The sequence below is a fragment of the Achroia grisella genome, unplaced genomic scaffold, assembly GCF_030625045.1.
Source record: "Achroia grisella isolate CSIRO2021 unplaced genomic scaffold, CSIRO_AGI_Agris_v1 utg558, whole genome shotgun sequence".
Classification (NCBI taxonomy): Eukaryota; Metazoa; Arthropoda; class Insecta; order Lepidoptera; family Pyralidae; genus Achroia; species Achroia grisella.
Genome location: NW_026712938.1, coordinates 816,547 through 841,340, shown reverse-complemented (window position 1 = coordinate 841,340; position 24,794 = coordinate 816,547). Strand labels below are relative to the sequence as shown.

The 24,794-nt window shown below is 33.4% G+C and overlaps 1 protein-coding gene across 1 annotated transcript in view; it reads right to left on the bottom strand.

The window, feature by feature from the left end:
• The window catches only part of LOC131848470 (uncharacterized), a 95,139-nt gene that overhangs the window by 57,361 nt on the left and 12,984 nt on the right, over positions 1-24,794 (bottom strand). Inside the window, exons 16-41 of the mRNA XM_059198347.1 lie at positions 24,589-24,780; positions 24,026-24,208; positions 23,405-23,536; positions 22,304-23,024; positions 22,030-22,205; positions 20,930-21,841; positions 20,594-20,731; positions 19,124-19,897; positions 18,232-18,375; positions 17,438-17,512; positions 17,107-17,184; positions 9,881-10,096; positions 8,598-8,780; positions 8,307-8,507; positions 6,894-7,184; positions 5,435-6,586; positions 4,993-5,328; positions 3,650-4,906; positions 3,259-3,564; positions 2,597-2,911; positions 2,079-2,399; positions 1,682-1,993; positions 1,284-1,595; positions 895-1,206; positions 468-782; positions 7-321 (exon numbers count right to left, since the gene is read on the bottom strand). Of these exons, the coding sequence (XP_059054330.1) occupies positions 7-321; positions 468-782; positions 895-1,206; positions 1,284-1,595; positions 1,682-1,993; positions 2,079-2,399; positions 2,597-2,911; positions 3,259-3,564; positions 3,650-4,906; positions 4,993-5,328; positions 5,435-6,586; positions 6,894-7,184; positions 8,307-8,507; positions 8,598-8,780; positions 9,881-10,096; positions 17,107-17,184; positions 17,438-17,512; positions 18,232-18,375; positions 19,124-19,897; positions 20,594-20,731; positions 20,930-21,841; positions 22,030-22,205; positions 22,304-23,024; positions 23,405-23,536; positions 24,026-24,208; positions 24,589-24,780 (9,669 nt within the window). The remainder of the gene's footprint in view (positions 1-6; positions 322-467; positions 783-894; positions 1,207-1,283; positions 1,596-1,681; positions 1,994-2,078; positions 2,400-2,596; positions 2,912-3,258; positions 3,565-3,649; positions 4,907-4,992; positions 5,329-5,434; positions 6,587-6,893; positions 7,185-8,306; positions 8,508-8,597; positions 8,781-9,880; positions 10,097-17,106; positions 17,185-17,437; positions 17,513-18,231; positions 18,376-19,123; positions 19,898-20,593; positions 20,732-20,929; positions 21,842-22,029; positions 22,206-22,303; positions 23,025-23,404; positions 23,537-24,025; positions 24,209-24,588; positions 24,781-24,794) is intronic.

The window sequence follows — 24,794 nt, the reverse complement described above, 5'->3', positions numbered from 1 at the left end:
ACTTACCAATAAAAGTACAACCACTAAATGGGTCACCTGAATAACTATCGCGACAATGACATACTGGTTTATGGTTTATAACGATACATTCTGCGTTAGATCCACATGAACCCTCACAAGGATTAGAACATGCTTCACGAATACAAGCAAGATTACTGGGACATTCCTCATCATATATACATTCAGGTCGACAATTAGGAGCACGACCTACATAACCTGGTTGGCAAGAACATGCTGGAGTTTCTCCTATAATACGACATTGAGAATTTGGTCCACAAGGTGAAGGAATACAAGGATTTCCCGATGGTTTTGGTTGGTGTCCTAAAAAAATAATAGGTGTCCACATAACTTAAATTACTTCAGTTTTATTATTATTATTATTAATAGTTTTAATTTTCCTACTATTATAATTATGTTAGATATTTTAACAGATTTATTTAATGCATTGTTTATAAATTTCTACTCACGTTCCTCATATACGCAATTTGTAAACGGATCACCAATATGGTTTTGAGGACAACTGCATAGTGCATTATGGTTTACTACCATACAGATAGCATTACTTCCACATGCTCCAATACATGGATCGACACATTTTTGATTTAAGCAGGCTTTGTTTGGCATACAATCGCTGCTAACCATACATTCCGGACGACAGAAAGGAGGAGATCCGAAATATTGCTCTTGACATGAGCATATGGCATGTCCATTGCTATTGCGACATAAACTATATGGGCCACATGGTGTTGGTAAACATGGATCGGTAGGCTTTTCAATCGTGCCTAAAATAATAAGTTAAACTTTTAAGTTAAATTTTTATTAAACTTTTTATAAATGCATGTAATATATAAAAAGATTTATTAATTTAATTATAGAATGTGAAGTGTTACATACTTAAGTAACAAGATGTAAACGGATTTCCTTCATAACCTGGTAGGCAGGCACAAGATGGAGCATGATTGTTTACGCGACATTCAGCATTCATACCGCAAACTCCAGGACACGGGTCTTTGCATTTATTATTAGTGCATGCTTTATTTCTTGGACAATCCGTATTCAAAACGCATTCAGGTCTACATTCAACATATGGATCACCATAATATTCGGGAACGCATGAACAAGATCCAGCACCATTTCTCTCTTTACATATTGCATTTGCTCCACAAGGAGATAATGTACATGGATTAGCTTGCTGGAATTCGATGGCTAAAAATTAAAATAATTTTAGATATGACGCATGTTAAGAAGTCAAGTTGGTGGTATACATGGTTTTTTTAACTTACGTGGAATTAATGAACAGCCTGAGAATGGATCCCCAGTATAGCCTTGATCACATGTACATATAGGTATATGTTTGACTACATTACAACTAGCATGGAAACCACAAGATCCAGGGCATGGATCGCTGCACTTTTCCGATATGCATGCAAGATTACCAGGACATTCGACATTTATGACGCATTCTGGTCTACAATTTGGTGGACGACCTACATACTCATTTAAACAGGAGCAAACAGGTACTCCATTAACGTCTTTACATTGTGAATGTGGGCCACATGGACTTGGAATACAAATATCTATAGGTATAGCTGGCCCTGTTAGCAAAAAAAAATATATTATAGCGCTTTCTAAGTCTATTAGAATATTATGTGATATAATATGAGTAATCAAAAAAACTTACGTTCTTCAAAGAAACATCTAATAAAAGGATCGCCTGTGTAGCCTCTTTGACAACTACATACAGGATTATGATTTACCACTTGACATTGCGCATTTACGCCGCACATGCCAGGACAAGGATCCTGACATTTTTGATTTATGCATGCTTTATCAGGTCGACAATCTGAGCTCACAATACACTCAGGTCGGCAATTAGGTGGAGAACCGACACACATATCAAGGCATGTGCAAACGGCGTGACCGTTAAAAGTACGGCATTTACTGTATGGTCCACAAGGCGAAGGATGACACGGGTCCACGGGTATTGATGAAACTAAAGTAAATAAGGATAGTAGAAAGATATAAGATCAGATTACAGAAATAAAGAAAGAAACAAGATAAGGTAGAAAAGATCTTACTCGTAATAAGATTGCATGCATGCAGAGGATTTCCAGTATATCCGGGTAGGCAGTAACATAAAGGAGCATGATTAACAACTCGACAGTCAGCATTTTGTCCACATGTACCAGAACAAGGGTCCACACATTTATTATTGAAGCAGGATCTATCTACAGAACAATCTGTATTCATGACGCATTCTGGATGACAACCTACATATGGATCGCCATAATAATCGTCTACGCAAGTACATGACCCAGCACCGTTTCTTTCCCGACAAATTGCATTAGGCCCGCATGGCGATGGATTACAAGGATAATGTAGAGGTACATCTTTTGGTGCTGAAAATGTATAATTTACAAGACATGCTATATGAATAATGTATAATATTGTAATGTGTATGTGCATTCTAAAGTAACAGATGTAATTTATACGTAGATAGTTTTCCTATAAACATGCAAAATAACTTGTAAAAAAGATAATACGAATTCCGTTCTATCTACATGAGTAAAATATTTTTTAATTTCATAGTACTTACCTTCAATGGGATTACAACCAGCAAAGGGGTCTCCGGAATAACCTTCATCGCAGGAGCATATAGGTCGATGGTTCTGTACGATACAACGTGCATTGAAACCACAGGAGCCTACACATGGATTGACGCAAGTTCCAGCCAGACAAGCAAGTGCAAGTGGGCAGTCTTGGTTGATAACACATTGTGGGCGACAGGCAGGTGGTGCACCCAATGTACCAGGGTCACAGGCGCATACTGCGCGGTTGCCTTCATTACGACAGATTGAATGAGGTCCACAAGGTGAAGGCAGACATGGATCCGGTGGTGGCTGCATGACCTCTATAAACGTAAATTTAAATAATTATTAACTAAGTTTAGAATTACACGTATTTTTATATTATTTAATAATTATTCTTCTAACATTTTAATCATTTCTCTAAATGCATTAAATGTTGTATGCCTCATTAAGTATAGTGTCCTTAGAAATTAATATGTTCAAGTGAACATATTGTCATATATGTATGTTGAATATGACAAATTCCGTAACAGAGTTACCTCATTATTTTGCCTAAACAAATGCTAAAGTTTGAGAATTATCTAGGTTAATCATATAATTAAAGGTATTGAGTGATTCTAATAATAAATAATGTCAAAACATCGAAATGTATAATATAAAACATACTAACTCTTTCTATAGCATTTGATAAATGGATCCCCATCAGGGAAATTTTCAGGGCAAGTACAAATTGGATTATGTCCAACTACATGACATCGTGCATCAAGACCGCAGACATTAAGGCAGGGATCCTTGCATTTAAGCTGTATACATGCTTTATTGGGTGGACAATCTGAGCTGACAGCACACTCCGGGCGACAAGCAGGAGGTGCTCCAAGATAGTTTGCTTTACATGAACAAGCAGCTCGTTCATTTACAACGTGACATTCGCTATTTGGTCCACAAGGTGATGGTGTACATGGATCATATGGTGTAGCTGAAAAAAAATTTAAGTATACAGACAAACAAATTATCAAAATATCATTAATATATAAATCATATCATTTTAATATTTGACTTACCTGGTTTAGATTTTGGACGACACGAAGAAAATGGATCTCCTTCATGTCCTTTAAAACAAGTACATATGGGAATGTGATTCGTCACGGTACATTCTGCGTTAACACCACATAAGTCATTGCATGGATTTCGGCAGTAATTCGATAAACAGGCAAGATGATTTGAACAATCTGAATTCAAGGTGCATTCTGGTCTACACCCACCAGCATAGGGATTTCCAATATTGGGAGGAATACATGTGCAACGAGCTATATTTTCTATTATAGTACACATTGTGTTCTCGCCACAAGGAGATGGATTGCATGGAGTTAACGACTCATTTTTAGATATTACAACACACCCAATAAAAGCGTCTCCTCTGTAGCCTTCCAAACAACTACACAAAGGTGTGTGATTTACAACATTACATTTGGCATTATTTCCGCATGCTCCTAAACAGGGGTCTACACACTTTTCATTAATGCAAGCCTGATTTGAAGGGCACTCTTGACTTATAACACATTCTGGTCTACAATATGGAGGCGTACCAGAATAATTGGGTTGGCAAGAACATACAGGATGATCAAGCTTTATCTCGCATACAGAATTAGGACCACATGGAGAAGGAACACAAGGATTTTTTGCAACAGGTGTTTCGACAACATTGGTACACACTGTAAAAGGGTCACCTGTTTTATCTTTCCCACAGCTGCAAATGGGATTATGATTTAAAACGAAACAATCAGCATTAACTCCGCAGCTGCCTTGACAAGGGTCTGAACAACGTTGGTTTATACATGTTTCGAATTGCTGGCAATCTGAATTGCTAACACATTCTGGCTGACACATTGGTGCTACACCTCTGTGACCCGGTAAACACGAACATACTGCAAATCCTGTTGGTGATATAATACATCGGCTATATGGCCCACAAGGTGATGGATCGCATGTGGTTAAAACTGATGGCAATGTAGGTATTGGTTGACATCTTATATATGGATCTCCCGTATAACTTTGTTCACAATAACATATAGCATGATGGTTCACTGTTTTACATATAGCTCCGACACCACAATTATCTTGGCACGGATTTTCACATTTGTTATTTAAACATGCCAAACTAGACTCGCAATCGCTATTTATGACGCACTCTGGTCGACAGGATAAATATGGATTTCCATAGAAATTGGATAGACATTGACATGTAAGAGCTCCATTTAAATCCTGACATATTGCATTGTCTCCACATTGAACGTTATCACATGATTTACTTGTTACAGCTAAAAATGAAAATATAAATATGATTCAGTAAAATATTTCAACAATAGTTCATATTAAAAAGAAAAAATAAATAAAACTTTCTTACGTTTTATAGTTGGTTTGCAATGTTCGTATGGATTTCCATCAAAATTATGTATACATCGACATATTGGATCGTGATGATATACTGTACATTCAGCGTTTATACCACAAGATCCTGGACAAGGATTTATACATTTGTTTCTAAGACAAGCTTTGTCGAAAGGACAATCAGAATTCAACATACATTCTGCTCTACATGCAGGATTATTTGCATCATTTGGTTCAGCACAAACATCGCATATGGCGAATTGATTTCCATAAGTATCACACGGAGCATCAGGGTCACATGGATTTGGTAAACAAGGTTGAACTGTAGTATTATCAGGTGTGACCAGAATAGCTGAAAATTATATAACAATAGTATAACAACAATTATATAACAAAAAGAAATTCTTTAATAAATATAATAATTAACATATATTTGAATCGCTAAATATTATACTTACGTCGATATATACATTGTGTTAAGGGATCACCTATATATCCGTCCTTGCACAAACATGAAACTGTATGATCTGAGCATAAACAAACAGCGTTAATACCGCAGACATTATCAAAAGCACATGGATCTACGCATTTTCTATTCAAACACGCTTCATTTGACAAACAATCGGAATTCATTACACATTCTGGCTTGCATTCAATTGTTGGATTCCCAAAGAACTCAGGAGGACAAGAGCACAAAGCTTTATCTCCCACATCTTGACAAATTGCATTAACTCCACATTGTGCTTTACTGCAAGGAGTTGAGGATTTTTGATCTTCTGGTGGTAAGCAACATATAAGAGGATTTCCTATTAATCCGTGTTCACAGGTACATAATGGACGATGAGTTTCCACATGACAGACAGCGTTTATTCCACAGACTCCTGGACAAGGATCGCGACAAGAATATCCAATACATGCTTTGTTGATTGCACATTCATCATCCACTTCACATTCACGAGACTGACATCCTTCTAAACCATAAGGGTCACCAGTACTTCCTTCTGGGCAAGAACACAATGCTTGGCCTTCATAGTTAGTATTGCAAGTTGCTAATGGCCCACACGGATTTGGAGTGCAAGGACTTCTTCTAGGTTGACATCCTGTATAAGGATCTCCAGTGAAACCATATTTACAGAAACACATTTCCGTGTTACTACTGACATAACAATCTGAGTTCGCTCCACAAGGTCCTGGTTGACAAAGACCATGCGGTGGTAAATAAGGTCGAGTAATACAGGATTTGTATGGATTTCCTATAGTATTTTCTGGACAATAACATGATGGAATTCTATTTTGATCGCATCGAGCTCCAACTCCACATGTATTGGGTTCACAAGGATTACGTGCTTCCACACAACCTCGAATTGTGTTTGGACTTTCAATATAACCAGGTAAGCAGGTACATTTAGCAAATCCATTCGATAATACTGTACATTGTGTGTTGGGCCCACATGGAGATGGGTTACAGGGATTATTCGGTATTCTACAAGATTGCCTTGGTGGATTTCCTTCATAATTAGGTAAACAGAAACAGGCAGGTTTATTTTCTATTAAACGACATCCCGAATTAGGTCCACATGGATTCGGTTCACACTCGTTACCTTCCGGAACTGAAATTATAATATACATTAAGTTACCACAACAATTTTGATTCGAAAAATTAAATATCGCTTATGATGTAGTCCAAGTGTGTACCAAATAAATATTATTACATGTGTTAATATGACTGAATCTTCTAATTTATATAGTTTCAAATAAACTTTTTAAAGTAACACAATACTTTTGCAGGTCAATCATGTGTCGTATCATGCATGGCGTTCAGAACCTATTTAAATGTGACGTAATAATATTCCTTTTATGTAATGTGTAATAATATAAAATAATATTATAATACACGATATACATTATTATACTTACTACAATTTTTGAATGGGTTGCCGGTTAATCCTTTTGGACAATAACAAATTGGACTACCATTATCGCTTTCACATAACGCATTATTTCCACATGGATTTGGAGAGCATGGATTTATAGGGGGCTCGCAACCAAGTGTTGGATTACCGCTGTATCCGGGAAGACACTTGCATGAAGCGCGATGATTCAGGACATCACAAACTGCGTTAACACCACATCGACACGGAGAGCCACATTTTCCATTCATACATGCCTCGGAATTAGCACATTCATTGTCGGATCGGCATCCTTGCACTAAAATTGAAATTAAATATTTATAGTTCTTCATATCTGTTAATATGTATTCAATGCCTCAAATATTGTTCGCAAATTTCACATATTGTACTTTTGTTTATTTACCGATTATAGGTAAAACCAAATAATAATGTAATCGTTACTTTGTAAATAAATATATATTTTGGAGTTTAAATTTTAAATAGGAATATAAAAACAAGTAATTTTACAAAAAGTCGTAACCCAACTAGAGGTAACACAACACATATCTATCATAACATTATTACATAGTACAAAATAAAGTCGCTGTCGCTGTCCGTCCCTATGTATGCTTAAATCTTTAAAACTACGGAGCGGATTTTGAAGCATTTTTTTTAAATAGATAGAGTGATTCAAGAGGAAGGTTTATATGTATAATATATGTACATCCGTGTGAAACCGGAGCGAATAGCTAGTTTGAGTATAAATTTCTGAAAGAAATAACACTAGCTAAAGCATTAATAATGAAATAGTAATTTTCATTATAATATGTAAAGAAAGCTAATTACTTCAGATAAATGCTGTATATAAGTCCTTTAATAACCCGTAATATACAGCGCTCTTGTATATTAGTGTAATCACACTAAGACGGATTAGTCTGTGTGTAGACTGCAGTATATATTAACGCGGTTGTTGTTTACCTAACAAATAAAATAGCGAATATAATCAGCAAATTTAATTGCTTTTTTTTGTAAAAAAATAACAATATTTAAATCACTAGCTTTTTTACAATTTAATAATATTTCAGGACAACTGATATAAATACATAGATACACTTTTTTTATGAATACATACGTAATATACATAAAAAAGGCAAGATACAAACAAACATACTCATGAATACAAATGTTACTACCGTACAAGGAATCGAAACCACGACCATCCGAAGTAAAGTGGTGTGCTAATAAGTTATCCCATAGACGCTCACATACCAGCAGCTATGCCAGTATATGGGTATATCTGTTTTGACGCAGTAGTTTTTTTTCCTCTTGTGGTATAGCATTCACCCCGATTTTAGGGTATTTCGCCAAGACGCAGTAGTTATAAATTGAAGTATCAAATACTATAAATAATTTTTAATAATGTAATGATGCTGTTACTTACCTTGGAAACATTCTAAATATGCATTTCCAGTAAAGCCGGCATAACATTTACATTGAATTTCGTGGTTTACAGTTATACACTCAGCATTGTCTCCACAACTATCTACTGCGCACGGATTTATGCATACTCTATTGAGTCTATCACAAAGTAAATTAGGTGGACAATCTTCATTATATTGACATACTGATCCTGAATTGGCTACTAAAAATAAAATGTGATAAATGTAATTGATAACCTGCTAAATTTGAAGTACTTATTATGATATTCTATAATAATAGTTGACTGGCTTACCTGGTACACAGCCCACATATCCATTTCCATTGAATCCTTCGGCGCAGCTACAATCTGAACCATGCTTTGTATTTATACAGACGGCATTGGGTGCACATGGATTGTGTATGGCACATGGGTGTTGGCATGCATTATTTATACAAGCCTCAGTTAAGTCACAATCTTCATTGCGAGTACAACCAGCTGAGTAAAAAGTTATAAGTATTGTATTGTATTATACAAAGAAAAAGTGCAAAAAGTCGTGTTTTTACATACGCTATACAAAAATTTAGAAGTGATCTTTTTATATATATTTCTATATATATATCTACATCCTATATGAGATAGGCAGAGAGAATCGAATGCTCAAGGTATGCTATATGCACACCTCTCTTACTTCATACGCTGCAATAACTTGCATTATATAAAATCGCCTTCTCAATTAAAAGCCTTCCCGATACACATACATAGTACAGGCAGGCTAGTACCTCTCCTTTTTAATGATTTAAATATAATATATACAAAAAAACATATATACATAATGACATAAACTATTGAAAATTGCTTGTCCATTTTGTTAATTTTGTTAAATTGTATGAGATGTGTTCAAAAAGTAAAGTGACTTTTCAAGTTGCGCGGGCAATGTATTTAAATTAGATTCTGTTTAATAATCTAATTTTTGTTGTTATTGTATTAGAACACATATGCAGTTTTTACAGAAGTACATGTCATACTTAGTTCGTTTATAACACATAAAAAGAGCGAATGAGAATCATCACTGTAGTCATTCAAGAGCTTCTGAGCTATACACATGCGACGATTCTTCTGATCAACATTCAGAAGTTTCGGAACAAACATCGCTGAAACACATCTTATGCCCGAAACATTCGAAAAATTACTTAACACGACAAAATAGGACGGCATATTAAGGATTATATAGGAAGGCAAGTAATTTTTGTTGATCAGAAGAATCGTCGCATGTGTATAGCTCAGAAGCTCTTGAATGACTACAGTGATGATTCTCATTCGCTCTATAAGGCCACATGGGTATATGGTTATGACGTCGAAGCCAAATCCCAATTGTCTAAATGGAACTTTTAATCTGTCAAAAATACTAAATATAATATAACAACAACAACAAACTTCAATAATCGAACGTACATGGTCCGCGAAACTTTAAAAAATTCCTTACTTTTAGAACATACTATATATGTACCTATACGTAATCAATACCATTAAAATAAAATTATACTTTTCGTTATGGCATTATTAAATTACTTATCAAACGAACAGTTAGAGCTTACATATTTTGGGCGAACATTTAACAGCAGGGTCTCCGTCTTGTCCCGCTGGACATGAACACATTGGCCTTTGTTTAACTGGATGGCAATTGGCACCAACACCACATACATTGTCTATTTCGCAGGGGTTATGACATAATCCCATGAAACAAGCCTCAGTTTCTATACAGTCCCGATCTGACTGACAGGGTTCTGGTTTCTTAAGTGTTCCAGGTGATTCTAGTATGTTATATGTTAATAATATATTAGTGTTATGTTACAAATAAAATTATGTTACAATGTTACAATTTTGAAATATTGTTATTAACGGTGTATTTACAAAATTATTAGATAAGTACTCATTTGTCCGATAAAACGTATGTCTTAATAGATATTTTCACTTTCAAGAATAATTGTAAAGTCGAATTTGTTATTAAACATTTTTCTTTATAATTTAACCAATAATATGGTTATAGAAATCCGTAAAATTATACCTCGTATACAGAAGTCCCCAGCGGCCTCATCACATAAACAAACAGCGGCGTGGTTGACAATTTTACAGGGCGTATTCTTTGCACACTGATTCTGCTCCGCTTCACATGGATTCCGGCATACTCCGGTCAGGCACGCTTTGTCAGTCGGACATTGTGAGTTGTTTTTACATTCGATTGTAAAGTTCGCGTCTATGTTAGGGTTACTAGTCACCAGTATTGTGTCAGTCATAAGTGTAGAATCAGTCCAAGCGGGTATGTCAATATCTTTCCTTCGTGACGATAAATTTTCTGTAGACGTACTTAAATTAGGGGAAGTCGTGGAAAAATTATACTTATTTACCGATGACGTAGTAGAAATTATATCAACTGATGATATAGGATAGGGTGTGGTATCTATATAAAAATCAGTGTTTAAATTAGTACTCATATCCAATTCTTGAATAGATGATGTTTTATACGAATTTCCTGTGTTTAAATCTTCTTTGGACGAGACTGTCGTTATTGTGTTTGATAATGGTATTATTGATGTTGTTAATTCGACATGTACATTATTTGTCACTGTTGTTACGTCACTTTCTACTGTTTTCGTAACAACATTAGGAAAAACGGCATTTGATGCTGTAGTAATTTCTGGAGGTAACGTTACTATATTATCTACAGTAGACTCAAAATTGATACCACCAGTATCAGATTCGGCAGAATTCATTTGCGGTATACTAAGTTCTGTAACTATGACTCCAGGTACACTTGTAGTTGTATCTAAAATGTTTTTGTTGTCAGGTTGAGTTATTTCAGTATCTGTAGTTACTACTGTTTCGTAACTTTCTGTGCTTATTTCTAACACATAAGGAGTTAAGGATATGGTAAACTGATTTGTAAAATCTTTTTCTCGACTAGTAATGTCACTTTTTGCTGTATTTGAAGTCATTTTCGTGGATATTTCAAAACCCTCGTCACGATTCTCATAGCTTTCATCAGATTTTGCAGTTAAACTTTCAGTTGATTTTGTTTGAAAGTCATTAAATTTATTTATATTTGCCTTTGCGTAATTTAGAATAGCAGTAGATTCACTATTGTTGGTATTATTTTGTTGCAAAGGATTTTTTGTAGTTTCTTGGCCAGAGTTTGTATCGGAATCTGGAGTTTTAGGTGACGTGGTAAAGACTTTATTTGTAGTTGTTTGATGTTCCTGCGTATTCATGAACACTGTGGTAGGTAGGTTTAAATTCGTCGTGGTATCTGTGTTAGGCGAGCTTGTCGTATATACCACTTCATCTAATATGTTTTCGAAATCACTTGTGGTTGTTACAGAAGTTATTTTATTTTTTTTATCGTATATATTTTCATCATACAAGCTGTTCTCTGAAGAAAAAGAATAGTTGGCGTCCATAGTTACTAGTGATTTAACGTCATTAGTTTCAGTAAAACTTTCAATTTTTTGATTAATCGTTGTATCATATTTTGTGGTTACGTCTGTCGTAGTAAGTAAATCGTAATTAGTTGTAATTGTTTTAGAATTGAGCGGAGACAATGTATTTGGAAATGTGTTTACAGTTTGTAGACGATTACGTAATGGTGTTACGGTATTAGCAATTATTTCAGTAATTTCTGTCTTTAAAAATGTATCAGTTGAAGTTTCATGTTTTCTAATCGATTCAGTTGTCTCTTCTAATATTTTATTAGTATAAGCACTTTGATGTGATTTAACAGGAAAAGATATATCATATGTTGGATTTCCAGTAAAGATAGTTGTAGTTCTTTCCGATAATAAAATTTCATCTTTGGTGATGGTCGCACTATCCCTACTCCTATCAGTAATTTCTGTATTTATTAATTTAGTACTATCACCTAATCCATTAACAGCTTTAGTACTTGTTTGTAAAATATCACGATATATCGCTTCATCAACATTAACTATCTCTATAGATTTTATTGATATATTATCATCTTGAGTTATATCTTTATTTATTATTTTAGAAGTCTGAACTTCAGTTGTCTCTAATGTATCTGTAAATGGACTTATAAAGGTATCGGTGGTGTATAATTCTGCTTGATCCTCTACTTTAAATAAAGTTATTTCTTTTTCTGTTGTTGTAGTCGAGTCGAAAGATATTTTAGATGTTGAAGTAGGATTATTCACGTCAATAGTACTTTCCGTTTTCTTAACATTACTTAATATTGATTTGGAATGGTTGTTAGGTTCATTTCCTTTAAATGTCTCATGCGTTGACAATAGGTTTATGAATGGAGTACTGGTAATAAAATTATGAGATGTAAAAGATTCTTCTGTTGTATTTGCACTGTTTCTATTTTTATTTCTGTCGTACAAATTATTCTCCGACAAATACAATGTTTTGAACGTTGTAGTTTCATATAACGTGGTGTCATAGTTTACAGTTGTATCTATGATTTTAATAGTTTGAGTTGTATCGTTTATTTGATGATGCGTGGTATATTCAGATGTGAGATTAGGAAATTGTGTAGAACTTTTATCTTCTAGATTGTTTTCGGTTATTACAAGACTCATATCGTCATATGAATTATTTGCGTTAGTGAGCATTGTAGATGAAGTTTCATTTAAAATAATGGGTATATCACCACGCGTTGAATCATTGTATGATAGATCGAAATTTAATACAGTATTTTTAAAATAATTCTCTGTTACATCGTTTGCTTTTTCAGGCATTGTCATTGCAGTTTTTTCTATCTCTATTATTTCGTCGGGTTTAATAGTATGATTAGTCGTGTCTGCAAATTCTGTTACTACTTCAGTTGTAGTGACATTGTTTTTAAGTTTACTATCTTCATTATTTAATGAAGGCTCTGAAAATATAATTTGTGTAGTTTCATCCATTATTATCATATCATGCTCTGTTGTAATAGATAACACATTATCTTGACTTTCCCTTGTGGTTTCATAAAACTTTTCATCAAAATTTTGAATAATTGGTGGCGTTATTAATTCATATGTCATGTTTATATTTTCAGTATAACTTGTAGATATAGGACTTGTTTCTGTGCGTTCGTTGAATTCACTTTCATTTTCAATAATTGTAGTAGTTGGAACTTTATCTGATTTATTAAAAAAAATATCTACAAAATTTGTACCTGGAATATTAGCATAATCGGTAAATACCTTAGTTGAATGATATTCATCAATTGTTTGTGTACTACTTGGTGTAGATGTGATAGTATTTTCTATGTTTTTATATGACACCGTCGTTCTCGTATCATGAATAACTTCTTCTTTAGAAATCTTGAAAGGTTTCGTAATTGCATTATGTGTAATACTTTCCGGATTTGTAGCAGGATAAGCTGTAGCAAGTGCAGAGTCCTGTGGTTTCAATTCATGAGTGAATATTTCATGCGAGGAATAAGTGTAATAATCATTTTGTACTGTACTTTGATAATTTTTAATATCTCTATTTGTATTTACAGTTTGAGATGTGATAATATTATTAGAGTTCTCAGAAGTTGATGTAGTAGCGTCAAACACAGTTTCTTGGGTAGTAGAGGCTGGATTGAAGTAAATTCTAGGAGTTGTACTTACAAATAGTTCTAAATTTATAGTGGTAGTTGCCGAATTTTCTTGAGGAATAGTATCTCTATCTATATCTGTGAATACTGTTGTGGTTTCCATGTGACTATAAATATCTTTCCATTTAGTTTCCGTATATTCATTTTGAGTGGCTGGAATAGTTTCTGTAATTATTTGATATTTTGTAGGCATATCAGATGTAATTTCTGTACTTTGTTTAGTTATTGGACTAATATCTTCAAACGTATCATCTTTGCTGCTAGTTTTGCTAGTGGTATGTAAATTGTACTCAAAAGTTGTACCTGTAACAGGTATGTATGTATCTTCTTTATTCGAATCAGTAGCTGCCATTGTAATCTCATTTGTGATATCATTATTATTAGAAGTTGGATTAGGAAAAAATGGGTATTTTTCAGTAGATTCATTTATTGAATCTAATATAGTAGTAGTGGTACTAGACAATATTGTATTCGTAGTTTCTGAATATTTTATTGTGGATACACGATAATCCGATTCTTCAGAAGGTATTGTAGTTGAAGTTACAGTAATTTTGACATCTGTAGTATCTGAATCCTGAATTTTTAATGAACTCGTAGAGTCAGTATTTGTAATAGTATTAGACAAAATTAAAGGAAATGTTGTTTTCTCTAAGGAATTAAAATTTGGGGTAGTATGATATTCGTTTATATTTTCCTTTAAGGTATAAGAGGGTGTTGTTACTTCTAAAATTATTTCTGAAGAGTCGTCAGTTTTAGTATCAGCAGATTTAGTCGTAAACATTTCGAATTGATCAAATCTATTTGTCGGGTCTAGTTCAGTTGTATCTTTATCTTTAATATTTGAATATGTAGTTTCCGGTCCCATAGTGTCAGTTGTAGATAAAATAATGTCTACTGGTTTTGTTGACTTTTCATCGTTAAATAATGGATTATACGTAGCGAATGAAACATTTTCTTCAAATTGTGCTGATTTTGTGGATATTATATTTTCTGTTGCAATACTCTTTTGGATCACTGAGGTAATTTCTGAACTAGCTCTACTTTCTGTATTTTCTGTAGATGGCATAAGGGTTGTAGAATCCAGGAGAACATCTGTAGCACTATTTGTAGTATTTTTATGTATTTTTGGAGTTACAGACTGCATATCTGTAATAGAATCCATTGCTGTTTCAGATTTTATATCCAATATATTGGACGATGTGTATTTATTGTTTACCGCCGTTGTTATTTCTGTTGAAGTTTCAGAATTCGTTTCGATAGAATTAAAATCGGTAACTTCTGTAACTTTATGTTCACTCGATAATGTAGAATTTACCTTTGAATCAGAAATTAAATTTGGTTTTATATGCGATTTGCTTTCCGTTGGTATTAACTTTGTGAAATTATTATTTAACTGCCTTTGATTTTCAGGTGTTTTTGTATTTTTATTCTCAATGAATATAGTTGAAGAATCGTTAGTGTCTGGATATATTGTAACAAATGGTTTAATAGTACTTTCTGCATGAATAGTACTGCTACTTTGTACAAGTTCATCAGTATTCATAGGATCCCTTTTGATATTATTAAAAGTAGCTTTAGTAGAACTTTCAATGTTATTTTCATTGACAAAACTAGATGTTATTTCCTTTTGATAAGAGGTATTTTCTACTATACTGTATAGCGGATTATTAGTGGAAGTATATAATGTGTTTTCAGGAATAGTCTCACTTACATTTTGTACCAGTATCTGCTTAGGACCATAGGTTGATGTTAATGTTTCTTGATTGTCAAAAGAGTCTCTATATAGGGTTGTCATACTTTCATGTAACTTTGTAGTTAGCGTTGCACTTTCAGACTTTTCTATATTTTGCATGTCTTCAGAATAATCTACATAACTTGTGATCGGTTCAGTTGTTACTGTATTTAGAACAGTATCAAATATAGCTGTAGTAGTAAACGTATCAGTTTCATCAGTATTTTTGATTTGTAAATTATCTATGCTTGTTATTGATACTTTGGGTTTATTAGTACTTATCTCATCACGATAGTTATCAGTAATAAGGTTACCTGTATTAATTGTACTAGATAAATCAAATTCAAAATTACTGTCTGTAGATTTATCACTATCAATTATTTTAAATTCATAGTTATTAGTTAAAGTCACGTCAGTTTCGTATTTTGTTTCGGATATAGTCGGAGTTGTAGAACGTTCATAGTGGATGTCTGTTAGTGAAATATTTTTAGATCCATCATCTGTTAATAGGAATGCAATAACAATATAGTTAATAAAAATACTATTTCTAAGAAGAAAACAATGCTATATATTCCTCGATAGAACATAAAAAAAATAGCAAATATTAAACTACTAAAAATAAAATTTAAAACATTTATTGTGTTTGTTTTTATATTTGTCTGTAATATGTCTACACCTTGCTAGTATTCATAAGCTATTTACTAAATAGGCATACATACTTTACAATGTGTACAAGGAATTTTAACTTATACGTTATTATACAAGTAGGCGATAGTGATATAATATGATTTAAGAATAATATATATGTATATTTAAGCTCGAGCAGAGATGAAAATTAATATTTCTGCGTAATTTAACAGAAATTGGTGATTCAATAAAATAAGACAACAGAAACATCGTATTCAACCCATAAAAACAGATTCCTTATATGTGCTTAAAATTATATAAAGCGAAGTACTAATCCATAAGCTGAAGTATGCATTATATTGTATAATGCTTCATATATATATATATATATATATATATATATATGTATATACGAAAATAATAATTTAGATCGTATGAAAAGACATTTCCCCCAAAAGATTCCAAACAAATACAGTAATTTCACATATTATAAGTAATAAAAATATAGGTATTTGCATTGTTTTGTCGGTCGGGTCTGCCGTGATATCTTGGCCAGTACTTTGTGGCGTTTTATCGGACAAATGGTACACTAAAATTATAGCAATAACCAGTTCATCTGGAGTTAGTTTTGCTATTCACATTAAATAATAGCTGTGAACTTGCTAGCATATATAGTAGATGTTCACAATACATGAAAAAGGTGTGCAAGAGTATATATACAAATACGAGACTCATCAAATATTTGTATATTTACCACAATTATGTAGTTAGAAAATTTTAAAACATTGTTATTAGTTATAATTAATAGTTCAATAATTAGATAACCAGATTCATTGTATTTCATTAAATAAGGTACTTACTTTCCATGCAGGCACCGGAAAAGGGATCGCAAGGTACTCCAGGTCGACAGTGTGCACAGTTTGTGGTTGGTTGTTTTCCTAAATGGTAATATTCAATTAGGTACGAATCATTCGAAGTAATACCTTTTTGCCGTTCTTACAATATAACATAAAATATGTCAGTTTCCGGTTTTGTTACTTAATTTTTTTATAATCCTCAAACTAGTTTTTCAAGCGTCTATAAACTATTTTTATTCGCCATTTACCATATGGTAGGAGAAAACTACGTAATGATTATATTTATTGTTAGGTTCTAATTAATTGCGTATAGGTATGATTCTATCTACATTACCTTGAATGCATGCGCAGCCATCACAATATGTATTGGGGTATCTCGCGCAGTCCGATGACGATTGACATTGGCACACTAATAATTAAATATAATTTATAAAGTAGATATTAATAATATGTATTTATGTACTGTATATAATTATGTATATATTTACATAAATTTATGTATAAATGTATCACTATTTCCCTCAGTCATGGCATCACGCGTGAACGGCTGGACTAATTTTGCTATTTTTTTTTATTGTGATTGTTGTATCAGGAGTAGATTGTTATAAAAGGGAAAAATAAAAATTGCGCGGAATATTAGAAAAGTTACTATTATCTTTAAGTTTTCTTTAATGTACTGTATACAATGCGCAGAGGTGATATTATGTTTGCTTGCCTAGAGCTAAGACAGTACCGCGTCTGTGAGGTCAGCTAATATCAAATAATAATATGGAATATTAATATTGCATATTATTATTTGTTAATGCTAATAAATGTAATGCTAATAATTTATTAGATGTATACTACATAGATATACGTAATGTCTATGTGGTTTGACTATAAATTTCCAGCAACTGAGTATACATAGGTTTCCCTATAAATAACGTAATGTAGTAATGGAATATTAATTTGTGATCGCAAACCATTGCAACCAACAAAATTATCTTGTAGTAATTATGATTTATCCACAGAACTTTTGCAATGTTCATGACACGAAAGGTTCAAACTTACTTAAATCGTATTTACGAGAATATTGCGAGATCGAAAAAAATAGGCCTGGAAAATTTTATCATATATAATGATATATACCCTTGGAACAAACAGGCTGGTGGTCAACGACGGCACAATGCTGTAACGGTGCACAGGGACCGCCCCCCGAGCATGGGTCTGCACAGCGACCGCTCATACACGCCAGCTCAACTGCACACTGCTCATGTGCACTGCATTGTAACGCTGTATAGAAACAAAAACATGTAAATATGATGTCAACAATGACCGTTACAGAAGAGACTTCTTTATATATGGTACCTGTATCTATAACTCACAGTATATTTAAAGTTTTACTTATAAAATAAAAATACAATATAATAAAAGAGGAATATTAAAATTTGAATAAAATAAATACATTGAAAAATACCAGTCAAATGAACAGTCATTATAAACAGTTATAATTTCAAAATTTTAAAATACTTAAACTTATTACAGCGAAAAACTAGAGGTTAGAAGGTACCTACAAATATTTTTTTGTAAATATGTATATGTAGTATAAGTGTGAACTTAATAAAATATAGAAGGCATTTTAATTTGTGTTTTGCAAACTCTGTCTCGTGGCAGTTTTGTTGCATTATGTATTAATGCCAAAGCACTTGAAGCATTAGATGTCAAGTAAATAAGCATTACCACCACCAAAATGTTTATGTGAAGTTATTATCTACAAAGATATGTATAATGTATTTACACAAATATTTGATACCGTGCTAAAACTACCTGATATAGAAGAACTGTGGAAAAAGATAAATATGATCATGCTAGAAACAGAATAGTACAGCGAAAGAACTGCATGAAGTCATAAAGTAGAAAATATCAACATTTCCTGTAATATGAAGAACAACAAAAAGATTATTAAGGACCTTATGTATGCTAATATATTAAATAGTATACAATAATAATATTTTAAATTTTTTGCTCAAGGTGAAATTACCTTTTATACAGCCATGTTTTTCGTCATGTGTAAATCCAGTAGGACAGAACTTGCATACTGGATGATGATCTTCTATGGAACAGGGAGCACCACCACATGCATCTTTACAAGGATCTTTGCATTGAAAATCTCTACAGGCTAGGTTATGCGGGCAACCGTTATCAGTCAAGCATATCGAAACTGTCGGGTGACAATCTTCAACACATACGCAAATGGCCCGGTGCTCCAACACTTCACATTGTTTTCCTTTTGGACATATAGAATCTCTAGACGCTAAACACGGATTCACACACATGGAATTGCGGCAAGCCGCATTTGAGGGACATTGTTCATCTCTAGTACATTCGGCTTGCTCTGGTGCACATGTTAATTCTCCTTTCTCATTCAATGCGAATCCATTGCGACAAACACATACAGGTGTATGATTCCGTACTTCGCACTTCTGGTTTCTTCGACAATTTTTAAAGCCCAAACAAGGATTACGGCATTGATTAGTATTATAATCGCAAGCCAATTTTGATGGACAAGGCTTACTCTCCGAACAAGTAAATGTTGTATTGAAGTCAGCACTTGGCTTGCAGGTCGGGTCCAGGCGACACGTAAGTCGGGGTTGTCCCACGTAACACTGCGGACATGAACACTGCGCCCGGTGCATGAGAGGTACACACAGCGCATCTTCACCGCATACGCCGCGCACCGTACAGGGGTCCACGCAATGTAAGCTTAAACACGCTTTGTCTACAGGACAGTCCTTATCACTGGTGCATTCGATACCTAGGAAGATGTGAAAGAAGAAAGCAGAGTCGAAAGAGCGGTACCTTAAGCCGCGAAGAGGAAACTTTCTCACGAGACAGTGCATGCTTTTTGAAACTGATAGTTTATGATCAGAAAATGTATATAACGAAATATAATACAAGCGATATGTACATGAAGCCGAATAAATGTTACTGATTCTTTGATTCATAAATTTAAGCACGAACGGTGAGAATGCTTCCACTAATATTAACAAAAAAACAATATATAAGAACACAGGTACAAATATGTTAAATTTCCGCATATTTACCAAACATATTTGTACTCTATTAAATATATCCAGTAAAATTACTTTGTTTTCATTTTTAGAATTGTTGAAAAGTTATATATTCTCTCGAACCCATATCCTCTAAATTTATAGGTATATTGACTAATAGATGATAGAAAGGTGTTGCTAATAAAGAAACCAAATTTATAAAAAAACTCCCGCACCTATTTATAATCTTAGTTATTACTACACACAACCATTTGTATTTACAAAAAAGTGTGGACCTGCAACTTCGTCAAATCGTATATTTGAAATAGAACCTGTATCTTATATCTAAAGGTCCATATTGTGGTGATCCTAATATATATTTTTATATAAACCATGGTGCATTTTTACACGGTGTCAAGACGAATGAGAGCGTTGAGACAGTTTATACAGTGTATACTCACTGGTGTGGCACTCGATGTCAGCCTGACCTTCTGTTCCTGGGATACACCGACATACAAATTCAGCGCCCTCGCGTAAACATTCACCGTTTACTCCGCAACCAGTGGTACGACAATCTACAACACTACGCTCCTGAGCACCTGGGAATAAAATATCTTCTATAAGTAAAAAAGAAAGATGTTTCCAATTTGAATGTATCATATATATGTATATATATATAGATACATATCAACAGTTTTCTATTCAGATGTATATATAATAGGCATAATGGAAATTGTTAAATGTTTGTAGAATAAATAATAAGAGTAATCATTTAATATGTACAGTTAGGTACTTACATTCTATATTCGGATCACCGTTAGGATAATGACGTGGACAGTAACATTGGGCCTCTCCATTTTGTTTTATACGACATTGTGCGTTGATTCCGCAAGCTTTGTAAGCGCATGGTTCCATAGATCCACAATAACACTGTTTTTGAGGATCACCAGCACATCCCGAAGGACAAGTGCACTCATAACTACCATCGTCTAAATCTCGACAACGAGAGTTTACTCCACAAGGGTTACGTAAACAGCTTCCAGAAGGTGGCTTAGAGCACTCAATTTTTGGATTTCCTAAATAACTCGGTGGACAAGAACATTGCGGCGATCTATTTACAGGACGACAAATGGCATTAATTCCACATGAGTTTGCACAAACATTTTTGCATTTACCATCCTCATGGCACTCTTCATCGGCACCACAGTCGTCATTTTGTAGACATTCGTAAAATTTACATTCTTTTATTGGATCTCCTGAAAATCCACTAGGACAACTACATACAGCTCTGTGTCGAGTTGCTAAACATAAAGCATTTTTACCACACGAGTTTTCACGACAAGCAGAGACACATAATTTTGTAGAACATAACATATCGTCTCCACAATCTCTGTCACTAATACAACCAGGAATGCACATACCCTTCATGCATAATTGCCGTTCAGGACATTTATTTCTAGACGAACACTGTGCTCTACAGCCTCCATTGAAACAGTTCTCTCCGCATGAACAATCTGAGTTTTCTTCACAAAGCGATATACAATAACCGCTTTCGTCGCAAGGACAAAATCCATCACAAAACAGTTTCTTTTTCTTGCATTCTACTAATGGATTACCAGTGTAATTACTAGAACAACTGCACTGAGCACGATGATTCAGTACTTTACAGTCGGAGCAAATACCACAAATTGCTTGTTCTTTGCACGGATCTGTATAAAAAAAATGCAATACATAATTATTAGAGAAACGATAACATAAATTTATATCGTTGAGGAAATAAATAGATCAATAATGTAAATAAACAGACTATAATAATTTGTTAAAGAATCTATTAATACCTAGAAATAAATTATAAATGGTCATCAAATTAAAAAAAAATATGTATTATAATACTTGCCTTTACATTGACCATTTAGACAAGCTTGGTTACCGTTACATGCATTGTCGTCTCGACAACCTTGTTTGCATATACGGTTTTCACAAATATGACCTTCATTACAGGCATCATCGCTGTTACACACTACTCTACAGATACCTCGTATACATTTTTCATTTGATAAGCAAACTTTATCACTGAAAACAGAAAATTTATATGAAATAGAAGTGGAATTTATATAATATATAAATATAAAACTGGTCCCAATTCAGAAATTAAAAATTTGTCCATTTACCTTCTACAAGAGGCATGACATGTATCGCCATAACAATTAAATCCTTCGGGACAATTCTTCTTAGAGTCACAAGGTAATGTAGTTCTTCTACAGACAGATTTTGGATCCCCAACTAATGACGGTGGACAAATACACACTGGTTTGTGTTCCTTAGTTGTACATAGTGCATTTGCGCCGCACGTAGCAGGTTCCGTGCAAAGGTCTATACATTGGCCTGATACACAGGCTAAATTATTCGGACAATGGGAATTGGATCTACATCCAGTAACACACAATCTGCCATCACACACTTCATTGTCGGAACAATGATCATCAGATGTGCAAGCGTACCTGCATACTCCATAATGACATCTTTCACCTTGTAAGCATTCTGATCCGTCGAGGGTACACGCAGGTCGACAACGATCGTCTTCACATCTCCAACCATTCGTACAATCAGTGTGTTTATGACATGTAGAAGATGGTGCTCTTACGCATCCAATATTAGGAGTCGGATTGGGTATTAATTCTTCCAAGCAAGAACATACAGCTTTTCGTTCTACCACAGAACAAGCAGCATTAGGTCCACATGGATTTATATTAGTAGCACAGGGATTTCGGCAAAAATTATTTCTACAGGATTCTTCGGGACCGCAATCTTCGTCGTGTCTGCATCCATATTGGCAACCATTCTCTAAGCATATATGTCCAAGGAAGCAGTCATTATCCACTCTGCATGTCACTATAAAATTATATTTTTTTATAAAATAATGTTAAAAATTAATTATGGTAAACCATACAGTCTGTAATTTTTTTTGTCTAGCATAGTTATGTAAAATTACCTTGTTGTAAATATTTTTCTATGCACAACAATAAAATTTATTATTATTAAAAAATATACATTAAAGGTATATTATAACATTATTGGTATTTTCAGGTCATATAGTAAAGACAAGGAGCTGTCTTCATACGGAACCGTGACTAGAGAAACAATGTTATATAGAATAAAATAGAAAATAATTTATTGAAATAAATTTACATTGAAGCACTTTTGAATAGTCATAGTTGAATGATAATTTATAATAGATTAATTAAGTGTGGATATAATAATTTAATACCTACATAAGCAAACTCCCTTTGAGCACTTTTCATTTAGAGCACACTCTTCATCTAAGTTACATCGAGGTAAGCACATAGAATCTTGACACATATGTCCATTTTCACATTCACCAGCTGATCCACATAATCTAGGCACTAAAATAAATACATATAGGTAATATAAAAAAATATTGAATTACAATGTTAATTATAGAACTCCTCCGAAACTATGCCCGATTTTATGAACATTTTGGTGAATAATTGGTAGGTCTGATATAATCCAGAGTAAAATGTATATACATATATAAAATAATTTAAGGTTATTATAATATAAATATACTACAATACTATAATAACAATAGTAATGAACAAAAAATACGACTTAAATAACCCCACATTTGTATTGACTGGATTTGTTATTACTCATTATTATAGACCTGAAAATAGACGAGGAATATATATGTATTAACAAATCCAGTCAATACAAATGAGGGGTTGTTTATAATATTATCATTACAATACATCATTCTATTAACTCAGAAAAATAAACATACTATAAACTAATTATAAAACAATAGCATTGTTATCATAGAAACACCTTGATTGTTTAATAATTATTAGTTAACAAATATGAATAATACTCACTTCTTACACATTCCACGTTCTGGTTTCCAGTAAAACCATATGGACAACTACACTGAATTACATGTTGCTCAGAGCGACACAAAGCATTCAAACCACATGATTTTTCTACTTGACATGGATCTACACATTGTCCATTGAAACATTTTTCTGTGGCAATGCACTCTTCGTCTGCAAAACATAAACCTAGAACAAAAGTAATTGAAATGAAAATATCAAATTTCGATATGATTTTAAATAAAATAATTAACTAGATGTTTCTTTTATTTTTTCTTGTACAATCTGGTTTAATTAAGATAAATTATAGCCAATTTCTGTCCTTATGACACTCTTTATTTTAATATCATACTTTATTAAAGTCTGTGTAGTAATCTTAATCTGAGAATTCACATAAAAGAAATAAGTGAAGCATCAGATAGATTGCAGATCCTTTATTTTATACCATTTCAATATTCTAGATTATTAATCTGTAATAATATACATATATATACAAATAATAATACATTTTATCATATCATTTTCCACATAAATCATTATGAAAATGTAGTTTACTAAATAATACTAACTTTTGCATACACCTTTGTGACAATAATGATCGTCAGGGCAGCCTGATTTCTCTGTACACGACGTTTCTCGAAGTCTACAACCCTTTTCAACGTCAGCATTTCCGACATATCCAGTCTTGCATTTACACACTCCGGTGTGCCGTGAAGCGATACATTCCGCATTTAATCCACATTTAACATTTTCGCATACGTCTGTTGATAGTTTA